General features: G+C 49.5%; 1 protein-coding gene across 3 annotated transcripts in view; it reads right to left on the reverse strand.

Moving 5' to 3' along the window:
• LOC137342483 (nuclear GTPase SLIP-GC-like) overlaps positions 1–13,090 on the reverse strand; it is a 156,444-nt gene that overhangs the window by 118,205 nt on the left and 25,149 nt on the right. For all 3 annotated transcript variants that reach the window (XM_068006372.1, XM_068006374.1, XM_068006373.1), the window contains exons 3-4: positions 10,251–10,313; positions 3,612–3,716 (exon numbers count right to left, since the gene is read on the reverse strand). In XM_068006372.1, coding sequence (XP_067862473.1) covers positions 3,612–3,716; positions 10,251–10,313 — 168 coding nt within the window. The remainder of the gene's footprint in view (positions 1–3,611; positions 3,717–10,250; positions 10,314–13,090) is intronic.

A 13,090-nucleotide genomic window follows, 5' to 3' on the forward strand; every position in this document is an offset into this window, starting at 1 on the left:
CACCGATCAATATCCCGGTAACACACCGATCAATGTCCCGGTAACACACCGATCAATGTCCCGGTATCACACCAATCAATGTCCCGGTAACACACCAATCAATGTCCCGGTAACACACCAATCAATATCCCAGTAACACACCAATCAATGACCCAGAAACACACCAATCAATGACCCAGAAACACACCAATCAATATCCCAGTAACACACCAATCAATGACCCAGAAACACACCAATCAATATCCCAGTAACACACCAATCAATGACCCAGAAACACACCAATCAATGACCCAGAAACACACCAATCAATGACCCAGAAACACACCAATCAATGACCCAGAAACACACCAATGACCCAGCAACACACCAATCAATATCCCAGCAACACACCAATCAATGACCCAGCAACACACCAATCAATGACCCAGAAACACACCAATCAATATCCCAGCAACACACCAATCAATGACCCAGCAACACACCAATCAATGACCCAGAAACACACCGATCAATGTCCCGGTAACACACCAATCAATATCCCAGAAACACACCAATCAATGACCCAGAAACACACCAATCAATGACCCAGAAACACACCGATCAATGTCCCGGTAACACACCAATCAATATCCCAGAAACACACCAATCAATGACCCAGAAACACACCAATCAATGACCCAGAAACACACCAATCAATGACCCGGAAATACACCAATCAATATCCCAGTAACACACTAATCAACATGCCAATAACACAACAATGAATATCTCCGTATAACAACAATCAACGTCCCAGTAACACACGAATCAATACCCCAGTAACACACCAATCACTATCCCAGTAACACACCAATCAATACCCCAGTAACACACCAATCAATACGCCAACAACGCACCAATCAATATCTCCGTACACACCAATCAATATCTCCGTACACACCAATCAATATCCCAGTAACACGCCAACCAATACCCGGATAACACACCAAACAATAGCCCAGTAACACACCAATCAATGACCCAGAAACACACCAATCAATATTCCAGTAACACACTAATCAATATGCCAATAACACAACAATGAATATCTCCGTAAAACAACAATGTCCCAGTAACACACGAATCAATACCCCAGTAACACACCAATCACTACCCCAGTAGCACACCAATCAATACGCCAACAACGCACCAATCAATATCTCCGTACACACCAATCAATATCTCGGTAACACACGAATCAATGTCCCAGTAACACACCAATTAATGACCCAGAAACACACCAATCAATGACCCAGAAACACACCAATCAATGACCCAGAAACACACCAATCAATATCCCAGCAACACACCAATCAATGTCCCAGTAACGCACCAATCAATATCCCAGCAACACACCAATCAATATCCCAGTAACACACCAATCAATGTCCCAGTAACACACCAATCAATGTCCCACTAACACACCAATCAATATCCCACTAACACACCAATCAATGACCCACTAACACACCAATCAATGTCCCAGTAACACACCAATCAATGACCCAGAAACACACCAATCAATGACCCAGAAACACACCAATCAATATCCCAGCAACACACCAATCAATATCCCAGTAACACACCAATCAATGTCCCGGTAACACACCAATCAATATCCAAGAAACACATCAATCAATATGGGAACATAGGAACATAGGAACAGGAGTAGGCCATTCAGCCCCTCGTGCCTGCTCCGCCATTTGATAAGATCATGGCTGATCTGTGATCTAACTCCATATACCTGCCTTTGGCCCATATCCCTTAATACCTTTGGTTGCCAAAAAGCTATCTATCTCAGATTTAAATTTAGCAATTGAGCTAGTATCAATTGCCGTTTGTGGAAGAGAGTTCCAAACTTCTACCACCCTTTGTGTGTAGAAATGTTTTCTAATCTCACTCCTGAAAGGTCTGGCTCTAATTTTTAGACTGTGCCCCCTACTCCTAAAATCCCCAACCAGCGGAAATAGTTTCTCTCTATCCACCCTATCCGTTCCCCTTAATATCTTATAAACTTCGATCAGATCACCCCTTAACCTTCGAAACTCCAGAGAATACAACCCCAATTTGTGTAATCTCTCCTCCTAACATAACCCTTGAAGTCCAGGTATCATTCTAGTAAACCTACGCTGCACTCCCTCCAAGGCCAATATGTCCTTCCGAAGGTGCGGTGCCCAGAACTGCTCACAGTACTCCAGGTGCGGTCTAACCAGGGTTTTGTACAGCTGCAGCATAACTTCTGCCCCCTTGTACTCCAGTCCTCTGGATATAAAGGCCAGCATTCCATTAGCCTTATTGATTATTTTCTGCACCTGTTCATGACACTTCAATGATCGATGTACCTGAACCCCGAAGTCCCTTTGGACATCCACTGTTTTTTAACTTTTTACCATTTAGAAAGTTCTATCCTTTTTTGATCCAAAGTGGATGACCTCACATTTGTTTACATTGAATTCCATTTGCCACAGTTTTGCCCATTCACTTAATCTATCAATATCCCTTTGTAATTTTATGTTTTCATCTACACTGCTTACAATGCCAAGAAACACATCAATCAAGATCCACCAACACATCAATCAAGATCCCAATAACACACCAATCGATCATGAAATTTTACACCAATCAATACCCCAGTAACACACCAATCTGTATCCCAGCATCGCATCAATCTGTATCTCCGTAACACACCAATCAATATCTCCATAACACACCAATCAATATCCCAGTAACACTCCAATCAATATCCCAGTAACACTCCAATCACTATCCCAGTTACACACCAATCACTATCCCAGTAACACACCAATCACTATCCCAGTAACACACCAATCAATATCCCAGTAACACTCCAATCAATATCCCAGTAACACTCCAATCAATATCCCAGTAACACTCCAATCAATATCCCAGTAACACACCAATCAATATCCCAGTAACACACAAATCAATATCCCAGTAACACTCCAATCAATATCCCAGTAACACTCCAATCAATATCCCAGTAACACTCCAATCAATATCCCAGTAACACTCCAATCAATATCCCAGTAACACACCAATCAATATCCCAGTAACACACCAATCAATATCCCAGTAACACTCCAATCAATATCCCAGTAACACTCCAATCAATATCCCAGTAACACACCAATCAATATCCCAGTAACACTCCAATCAATATCCCAGTAACACTCCAATCAATATCCCAGTAACACTCCAATCAATATCTCCGTAACACACCAATCAGTATCCCAGTAACACTCCAATCAATATCCCAGTAACACTCCAATCAATATCCCAGTAACACTCCAATCAATATCCCAGTAACACACCAATCAATATCCCAGTAACACTCCAATCAATATCCCAGTAACACTCCAATCAATATCTCCGTAACACACCAATCAGTATCTCGGTAACACACCAACCACTGATGAAGAAGTGTATTAATCATTGTGATTGGATAGTTTTACGACTAACTGGAACTCCCCGTTTCATAACGATGAGAAGTCCACTATCCCAGCCTCCTCCCCCGCTTGTGGTAGTTAAAGTGCCCAAAATATTATACTCACAGTTTTGCCACAATTTATAATCTTCTTCTGGCATATCAGGGCTAAAGGCTGGTTCTTTGCGCTTCTTCCGCCCTGTAAATTCAGCTGACAAGTTTCTCTTGGTTCCTTGGAAAGTTAATGTTGACAAAATTTACGATTTCATTGTCATCCATTGTCTTCATCATCCAATATTATCATCATCCATTATCATTATCCTATATCATCAAATGGTATCAAATTTATCAAACAATAATATGCATAACTCATAATACAGACAGAGAATACACGAGAAGTTATAAAACAGACTGATGAGACGCAGACCGACGATGCGCAGAGAAGCTGTGCAGGGACGGCTGGAGATGCTTCTCGCTGCCTTTTCTGGGACTCCTTTCTTGAGGGCCAAAAAAATGGGTTTCTCACTGTTTCACTATGCAAGGATCTTGGTTTGATTTTTATTAAAACCTTACTATTAAGTTAAATTTAGCTCACAGGGGAGTAAAATGTTCCACAGCAGCCCACAGTCATGGGGGAGATTGTGTATCAAAGCTGGATGGGCCATTTTATGCCATGTTGCTTCCCACATACGATTCCAACTTGATACAATCAGATTCATTAATTCAGCCTGAACAGGAGATTGGGTGATTATACTGATGTGGCTTCCTCCCAATGAGCCAACTGGACAAACTGGCCTCGAAACTCAATGGTGCCACACCCGTTTTTCAGGCACTAAATTGGTGCCTAAGTCTCCAATATGGCAGGCAGGAAACGCACGCTCATTACGAGCCGGAAATGCACTGCCCGTCAAATTGGTGAGGGCAAAAATATCGTCGTCCAGGGCCTGTGCCTGAAACAGGTGTTAGGCCCTTTGCATATGCAAATAAGGGGCCTAACGCCAGTTTGAGGCCCCCACTCCAGGTTTGGTTTGCCCTGAAGAAGCCAGCACGGCTGCACTCAGGAAAACCAGGTCGACATGTGGCCTAACAAGCTGCAGGCCGCCATCAACAAGGTAAGTGTTTCAAATAAACATAACTGACTGTGAAATCGAGATGTGCAGGAGTACTCCTCCTGACCCCACGTTAAAACCACAGGCCGCTGCAGGCCATTGCTCTCTCCTCCCCACTCCAATCAGGACCTCAACACCCTTTACGATCGGTGCCGCCCACTGCCACCCTTCCTCCCTCCGCCCACTGCCACCTTCCCACCCTCCCCACTCCACCCACCGCCACCCACAATCCCTCCCCCACCCCATTCCTCCCTCCCACCGTCCACCGCCACCCTCCCTCCATCACACTCCCTCCCTCCACCCTTCCTCCCTCCGCCCACTGCCACCTTCCCACCCTCCCCACTCCACCCACCGCCACCCACAATCCCTCCCCCACCCCATTCCTCCCTCCCACCGTCCACCGCCACCCTCCCTCCATCACACTCCCTCCCTCCGACCTCCACCCTTCCTCCCTCCGCCCACTGCCACCTTCCCACCCTCCCCACTCCACCCACCGCCACCCACAATCCCTCCCCCACCCCATTCCTCCCTCCCACCGTCCACTGCCACCCTCCCTCCATCACACTCCCTCCCTCCGACCTCCACCCTTCCTCCCTCCGCCCACTGCCACCTTCCCACCCTCCCCACTCCACCCACCGCCACCCACAATCCCTCCCCCACCCCATTCCTCCCTCCCACCGTCCACTGCCACCCTCCCTCCATCACACTCCCTCCCTCCTACCCCCACCCTTCCTCCCTCCGCCCACTGCCACCTTCCCACCCTCCCCACTCCACCCACCGCCACCCACAATCCCTCCCCCACCCCATTCCTCCCTCCCACCGTCCACTGCCACCCTCCCTCCATCACACTCCCTCCCTCCTACCCCCACCCTTCCTCCCTCCGCCCACTGCCACCTTCCCACCCTCCCCACTCCACCCACCGCCACCCACAATCCCTCCCCCACCCCATTCCTCCCTCCCACCGTCCACTGCCACCCTCCCTCCATCACACTCCCTCCCTCCTACCCCCACCCTTCCTCCCTCCGCCCACTGCCACCTTCCCACCCTCCCCACTCCACCCACCGCCACCCACAATCCCTCCCCCACCCCATTCCTCCCTCCCACCATCCACCGCCACCCTCCCTCCATCACACTCCCTCCCTCCACCCTTCCTCCCTCCACCCACTGCCACCTTCCCACCCTCCCCACTCCACCCACCGCCACCCACAATCCATCCCCCACCCCATTCCTCCCTCCCTCCATCACACTCCCTCCCTCCATCACACTCCCTCCCTCCACCCTTCCTCCCTCCGCCCACTGCCACCTTCCCACCCTCCCCACTCCTCCCACCGCCACCCACAATCCCTCCCCCACCCCATTCCTCCCTCCCACCGTCCACTGCCACCCTCCCTCCATCACACTCCCTCCCTCCTACCTCCACCCTCCCTCCCTCCGCCCACCGCCAACATCCACCCGATTGTAAAGGGTAAATCATGTCTAACGAACCTAGTTGAATTTTTAAAGGATGCAACATGGTAGATAAGGGAGTGTCTATGGATGTTAGTTATATGGACTTCCAGAAGGCATTCAATAAGGTTCCACATAAGAAACTGTTAACAAAAATGGGAACACATTGAATTGGAGGCAACCTATTGGCTTGGGTAGGGAATTGGTTAGGAGGCAGGAGACAGAGAGTGGGGATAACGGGTATGTATTCAAATAGGCAGGATGTGACTAGTGGTGACCCCCAGGGATCTGTCCTGGGGCCTCACCGTTTCACTATATTTATAAATAACTTGGATGAAGGAATCAAGAGACGTATAACCAAATTTGCAGCCGACTCTGAGTTAGGAGGCAAAGTAAATAGTGTAGATGGGAGCAGAAAGTTGCAAAGGGACATTGATAGATTCAGTGAGTGGGCAAAACTGCAGCAGATGGAGTTCAACATGGGGAAGTGTGAGGTCATCCACTTTGGACCGAAGAAAGATAAATCAGGGTATTTTCTAAATGGGGAGAAGCTCGGAACTGTGGAGGAGCAGAGAAATTTAGGGGTCCAAGTACAGAAATCACTCAAAACTTGTGGACAGGTACAGAAAATCATTAAAAAGGCTATGGAATGTGCAAAGCTCTATTTAAACCCCATCTGGAGATGCTGCGTTCAGTTCTGGGCACCGCACCTCAGGAAGGATATATTCGCCTTGGAGGGGTGCAGCGCAGATTCACTGGGACTGATGATACTGGGATTAAATTATGAGGATAGGTTGCATCGACTTGGCTTGTATTCCTTTAAATATAGAAGATCATGGGGTGATCTAATTGAGGTGTTTAAGATGATTAAACAATTTGATAGTGTAGATAGAGAGAAATTATTTCCCCTGGTGGGAGAGTCCAGAACAAGGGGGCATAACCTTAATATTAGAGCTCGACCATTTAGGGGTGATGTCAAGAAGCATTTCTTTACATCAAGGGGAGTGGAAATCTGGAACGCTCTCCCCCAAAAAGCCGTTGAGGCCGGGGGTCAATTGAAAATTTCAAAATTGAGATTGGTAGATTTTTGTAGGGTAAAGGTATTAAGGGTTATGGAATCAAGGTGGGTAAATGGAGTTAAGATACAGATCAGCCATGATCTAATTGAATGGCGGAACAGGCTCGAGGGGCTAAATGGCCTCCTGCTGTTCCTGTGTTCCTTCTTTGCTCTCCTTCCCGATCACCCCCTCTAGCCAATCGATCCCCTCTAGCTGATTGCCCATCCTGTACAATTGACCCACCCCTTCCCGGTCGCCCCCTTTAAGGACTTGCCCCAGTGTCACTGCTGGCGATGTAGCAGCATGATCTTCGAGGCCTCACGCCCAGTGATCTGACTGATGGCCGTAGCTCGCTGGCTCGGTGAACATGAGGCTCCAGGCCCAATATTAGGTGCTCCTCGGGCCTCTCCATTCAGACGGAGCAATTTCTAGGCCACTGTGTTGAGATGGTCCCATTCATTTGTGAACAGCAGGAGATAGTTTCTCAGGGGCCCCTAAATGGTGTGTGCGGTGGGGGGGTGGGCAGTAGCGACTGGTCCATTCCCAGACAGGGGGAGGGTCAGAGGTCAGGCAGCTGGTTTCCTGTGCAGGCAGGGAGCACCAGGGATAAAGGATAGGGCCAATCGAGTTCAAAGTGTGTGTGTTAGTCCACTAACAGGGACAGTGTGGAGTGCATTGTTCTTTCATATGTTGCTGGAAGTGTTACGAAATAAGTCAAAATTGAGGATTTGCTACTCTGTTCAGTCACGAGTAATCTGTAAAATTAAGCAGCCTCTTGATTATTCATTGGTCCGATCTCACGAAAGTATTAATCAGTCTGCCTTTTGGAAGTCATGAGAAGCAGACACGAGGGAACATGTGAAATGACAGCGTCCAGTTCCTTTAACATGGGGCTTTATGATTACGGCCCTGGGTCATGCTATCGTCTGACTAGATATAGGGCAGTAAAGAGTTTGTTCAGTATTGCGGTAATAAGTATGTACTTTACCCGGTGACCTGTGCAATCCTTTATTGCTGGTTAATGAATATTGTACAGAACGTGTGGATGGAAACCATTGTTCCCTCTAAGCTGCAAGCATGCGTGACTGCGCAGCAGTCTGTTGTGGGCCACGCACTTAAACATTCCGTCCGTGCACCAAGAAAGTGCTTTCAGCCCCCCTCCCGCACACTGGCCGGACCCCGGCCCCCCTCCCACACACTGGCCGGACCCCGGCCCCTCTCCCTCACGCTGGCTGGACCCCGGGCCCCTCTCCCTCACGCTGGCTGGACCCCGGGCCCCCCTCCCACACACTGGCTGGACCCCGGGCCCCCCTCCCTCACGCTGGCTGGACCCCGGGCCCCCCTCCCACACACTGGCTGGACCCCGGGCCCCTCTCCCACGCGCGGGCCGGACCCCGGGCCCCTCTCCCTCACGCTGGCTGGACCCCGGGCCCCCCTCCCACACACTGGCCGGACCCCGGGCCCCCTTCCCACACACTGGCCGGACGCCGGGCCCCCCTCCCACACACTGGCCGGACCCCGGGCCCCCTTCCCACACACTGGCCGGACCCCGGGCCCCTCTCCCACATACTGGCCGGACCCCGGGCCCCTCTCCCACACACTGGCCGGACCCCGGGCCCCCTTCCCACACACTGGCCGGACGCCGGGCCCCCCTCCCACACACTGGCCGGACCCCGGGCCCCCTTCCCACACACTGGTCGGACCCCGGGCTCCTCTCCCACACGCTGGCTGGACCCCGGGCCACTCTCCCACGCGCTGGCCGGACCCCGGGCCCCTCTCCCACACGCTGGCCGGACCCCGGGCTCCTCTCCCACACACTGGCCGGACCCCGGGCCCCTCTCCCACCTGCTGGCTTTTCCCCGGGCCCCCTTCCCACACACTGGCTGGACCCCGGGCCCCTCTCCCACACACTGGCCGGACCCCGGGCCCCTCTCCCACACACTGGCCGGACCCCGGGCCCCTCTCCCACACACTGGCCGGACCCCGGGCCCCTCTCCCACACGCTGGCTGGACCCCAGGCCCCTCTCCCACGCGCCAGCCGGACCCCAGGCCACAGGCCCTCCTCCAGCTCTGCCTCCCTTGTCCCCAGTGCTCCAGCCCCAGGTAGGCTGCTCTGCCTCTGGTGCTCAGGAGTGTCTGAGTGTCCAATCCCGCGGCTCGGGCCCCAGCCGCCGAATAGTTTATCGCGTTGTTAGGAAATGCAGTCAGCGAGCAGCTGATTGGCTGTGTGGAAACCAGACCAGGAAGTGAAATGAAACAGATGTGTTTGTCAGCGGCCAATCAGAGACCAGGCACCTCCGCCCAATCAGAGACCAGGCACCTCCGCCCAATCAGAGACCAGCAGCCCATACATGGAAGCAGCCAGAACTAATGAGACCTGTAACCTGTACAATTGGAATGCAATAATTTGTTAAACCTCGCTGAGGAGTCAATGGAGGGCGTGGGAAGGGGAGAGTTTTAATTAAACTGTTCCCGATTCCCAAATTCACACGGACTGATTTGACAGCTGTTTTGTATTTCTGACTCAATTTAAAAATTCTGATTGCACACGGTTTATTTCTGTTTGAATCATTAAGCTGATTCAGCCAAAAGCTGACTGGAATCGTTCCCATCAGGTAATTTTTAATAAAATATAACGAGACTGGTCTGCTCAATCCTGGTGCAATTTAAGAAACCCATTTCATAAACTATATTAATTTATCAGCCAATATAACATTAAATTGTTACAATTATCCATTATTTTGTACATTTCTTCTGTTTGTTATTTACCCTGAATAATGTTTTCTAAGATGTCTGTTTAAAGTTGTGATTTTTTACGGTGGCACACACCCTTTATATCTGTTCACAAACCCAAATTCACTCCACACATGGCCGAAAAAAATTTGAGGGAACCTTGGTGAAAACTGTGGATTCGAGCTTACTGCTGCTGTGAGTACACAGGACAGGGGCAGAGGACGGCTCCAGCATTCTGGGACACTGGCTCATCACTCCCCCAATCTGCTGTTACCAGTTCTGCTCCTCCCCTTTAATGAGCATCACATGACTGCGTACTTTCCTGGCCTGTCTGTAGACCGTCTCATTTCATTATCATGTTTGCATATTGTTCATACAAAAAATGAAACAGAAACGTTGATAAAAGTGTTTGAGACCGACCTTTGGGTGTACCACTGCGGCTGGTTGCCCCACAGTTATCGGACTCCCCTCTGCAGGCCGAAGCTGAAAGACAACAGTTTGAATTCATAAATGGAGAGGACAAGACCATTTCTTTCATAAACATCTCCGGCAAACAACAGAGAGGCTGCTGGGAGCCGAGGCCTGTCGTAAAACCAAGTCTAATGTCAAAAACACGCCAAAGATGGCGGCCCCTGGCAGGACAGAATCCACAGGCTGAATTTAAACAAGAAATTAGCTGAATGTCTATCTCAAGTTTTCAAAAATGCAAGAAATGTATTTTTTGCCCGAGTACTCAAAGAAGGGCCCGTTGTGACAGCTTTCCCTGCAGAATTTCTTCAAGTCGGAACTGCGAGACGATAAAAGACCAATGTTCCTCTAGTTCTCCTTCTACCATGCTGATAGTCACATGATACAACAATGATGGAGCTGTTGACCAATGATAGCAATCATTAGCCCCGATTTTAAATGGGGGCAGGTACGGTTTGCACGAGCCCTGAAGCAGGAGGTCACAGACGGGGACCCACGGGATTGGTCTCCGGCAGTTAGGTAAGTGGTAAGATGGGGGGGTCGGGTGACAAAAGCGATTGGGGGAGTGGGGAGTAAGCCCGGGACAAGGGAGGCCCAAGGTTTCCTTGTTTGACCCGGAGGAACACTCCTGGTCTACAATCCCTCTCCCGACAGGTCTGGCCGGGGTGGGGGGGAAGCCGTCACTGCTCCACCGCTCAGGCATCCGACTAAAATATCAGGTCAGGCCCCAATCTGCAAAGGACCCCACAGCTTGGGACGGGTGTCCTCCTCGTCTGCTCAAAAGAGTAGGTTAAGATCGGGACACAGCAGGAAGGCAGTGTGATCGGAGAGGGCAAGTTGTTCCACTCATTTTAACTGCTCCCCGACCCGGTTTCCACCAGACGAGTGAGTTAGAATCATAGAAGTTTACAACATGGAAACAGGCCCTTCGGCCCAACATGTCCATGTCGCCCAGTTTATACCACTAAGCTAGTCCCAATTGCCTGCACTTGGCCCATATCCCTCTATACCCATCTTACCCATGTAACTGTCCAAATGCTTTTTAAAAGACAAAATTGTACCCGCCTCTACTACTGCCTCTGGCAGCTCGTTCCAGACACTCACCACCCTTTGAGTGAAAAAATTGCCCCTCTGGACCCTTTTGTATCTCTCCCCTCTCACCTTAAATCTATGCCCCCTCGTTACAGACTCCCCTACTTTGGGAAAAGATTTTGACTATCTACCTTATCTATGCCCCTCATTATTTTATAGACTTCTATAAGATCACCCCGAAACCTCCTACTCTCCAGGGAAAAAAGTCCCAGTCTGTCTAACCTCTCCCTGTAAGTCAAACCATCAAGTCCCGGTAGCATCCTAGTAAATCTTTTCTGCACTCTTTCTAGTTTAATAATATCCTTTCTATAATAGGGTGACCAGAACTGTACACAGTATTCCAAGTGTGGCCTTACTAATGTCTTGTACAACTTCAACAAGACATCCCAACTCCTGTATTCAATGTTCTGACCAATGAAACCAAGCATGCTGAATGCCTTCTTCACCACCCTATCCACCTGTGACTCCACTTTCAAGGAGCTATGAACCTGTACTCCCAGATCTCTTTGTTCTATAACTCTCCCCAAAGCCCTACCATTAACGGAGTAGGTCCTGGCCCGATTCGATCTAACAAAATGCATCACCTCACATTTATCTAAATTAAACTCCATCTGCCATTCATCGGCCCACTGGCACAATTTATCAAGATCCCGTTGCAATCCTCGATAACCTTCTTCACTGTCCACAATGCCACCAATCTTGGTGTCATCTGCAAACTTACTAACTTCTCATCCAAATCATTAATATAAATAATAAATAACAGCGGACCCAGCACCGATCCCTGAGGCACACCGCTGGTCACAGGCCTCCAGTTTGAAAAACAACCCTCTACAACCACCCTCTGTCTTCTGTCGTAATTGGCTACCTCACCTTGGATCCCATGAGATTTAACCTTATGTAACAACCTATCATGCGGTACCTTGTCAAAGGCTTTGCTAAAGTCCATATAGACCACGTCTACTGCACAGCCCTCATCTATCTTCTTGGTTACCCCTTCAAAAAACTCAATCAAATTCGTGAGACATGATTTTCCTCTCACAAAACCATGCTGACTGTTCCTAATCAGTCCCTGCCTCTCCAAATGCCTGTAGATCCTGTCTCTCAGAATACCCTCTAACAACTTACCCACCACAGATGTCAGGCTCACCGGTCTCTGGTTCCCAGGCTTTTCCCTGCCACCCTTCTTAAACAAAGGCACAACATTTGCTACCCTCCAATCTTCAGGCACCTCACCTGTAGCGGTGGATGATTCAAATATCTCTGCTAGGGGACCCGCAATTTCCTCCCTAACCTCCCATAACGTCCTGGGATACATTCCATCAGGTCCTGGAGATTTATCTACCTTGATGCGCGTTAAGACTTCCAGCACCTCCCTCTCTGTAATATGTACACTCCTCAAGACATCACTATTTATTTCACCAAGTTCCCTAACATCCATGCCTTTCCCAACCGTAAATACCGATGTGAAATATTCATTCAGGATCTCACCCATCTCTTGTGGTTCCGCACATAGATGACCTTGTTGATCCTTAAGAGGCCCTACTCTCTCCCTAGTTACTCTTTTGCCCTTTATGTATTTGTAGAAGCTCTTTGGATTCTCCTTTGCCTTATCTGCCAAAGCAATCTCATGTCCCCTTTATGCCCTCCTGATTTCTCTCTTAACTCGACTCCGGCAATCTCTATACTCTTCAAGGGATCCA

Source organism: Heptranchias perlo, chromosome 26 (assembly GCF_035084215.1).
Source record: "Heptranchias perlo isolate sHepPer1 chromosome 26, sHepPer1.hap1, whole genome shotgun sequence".
In the NCBI taxonomy this organism is placed as follows: Eukaryota; Metazoa; Chordata; class Chondrichthyes; order Hexanchiformes; family Hexanchidae; genus Heptranchias; species Heptranchias perlo.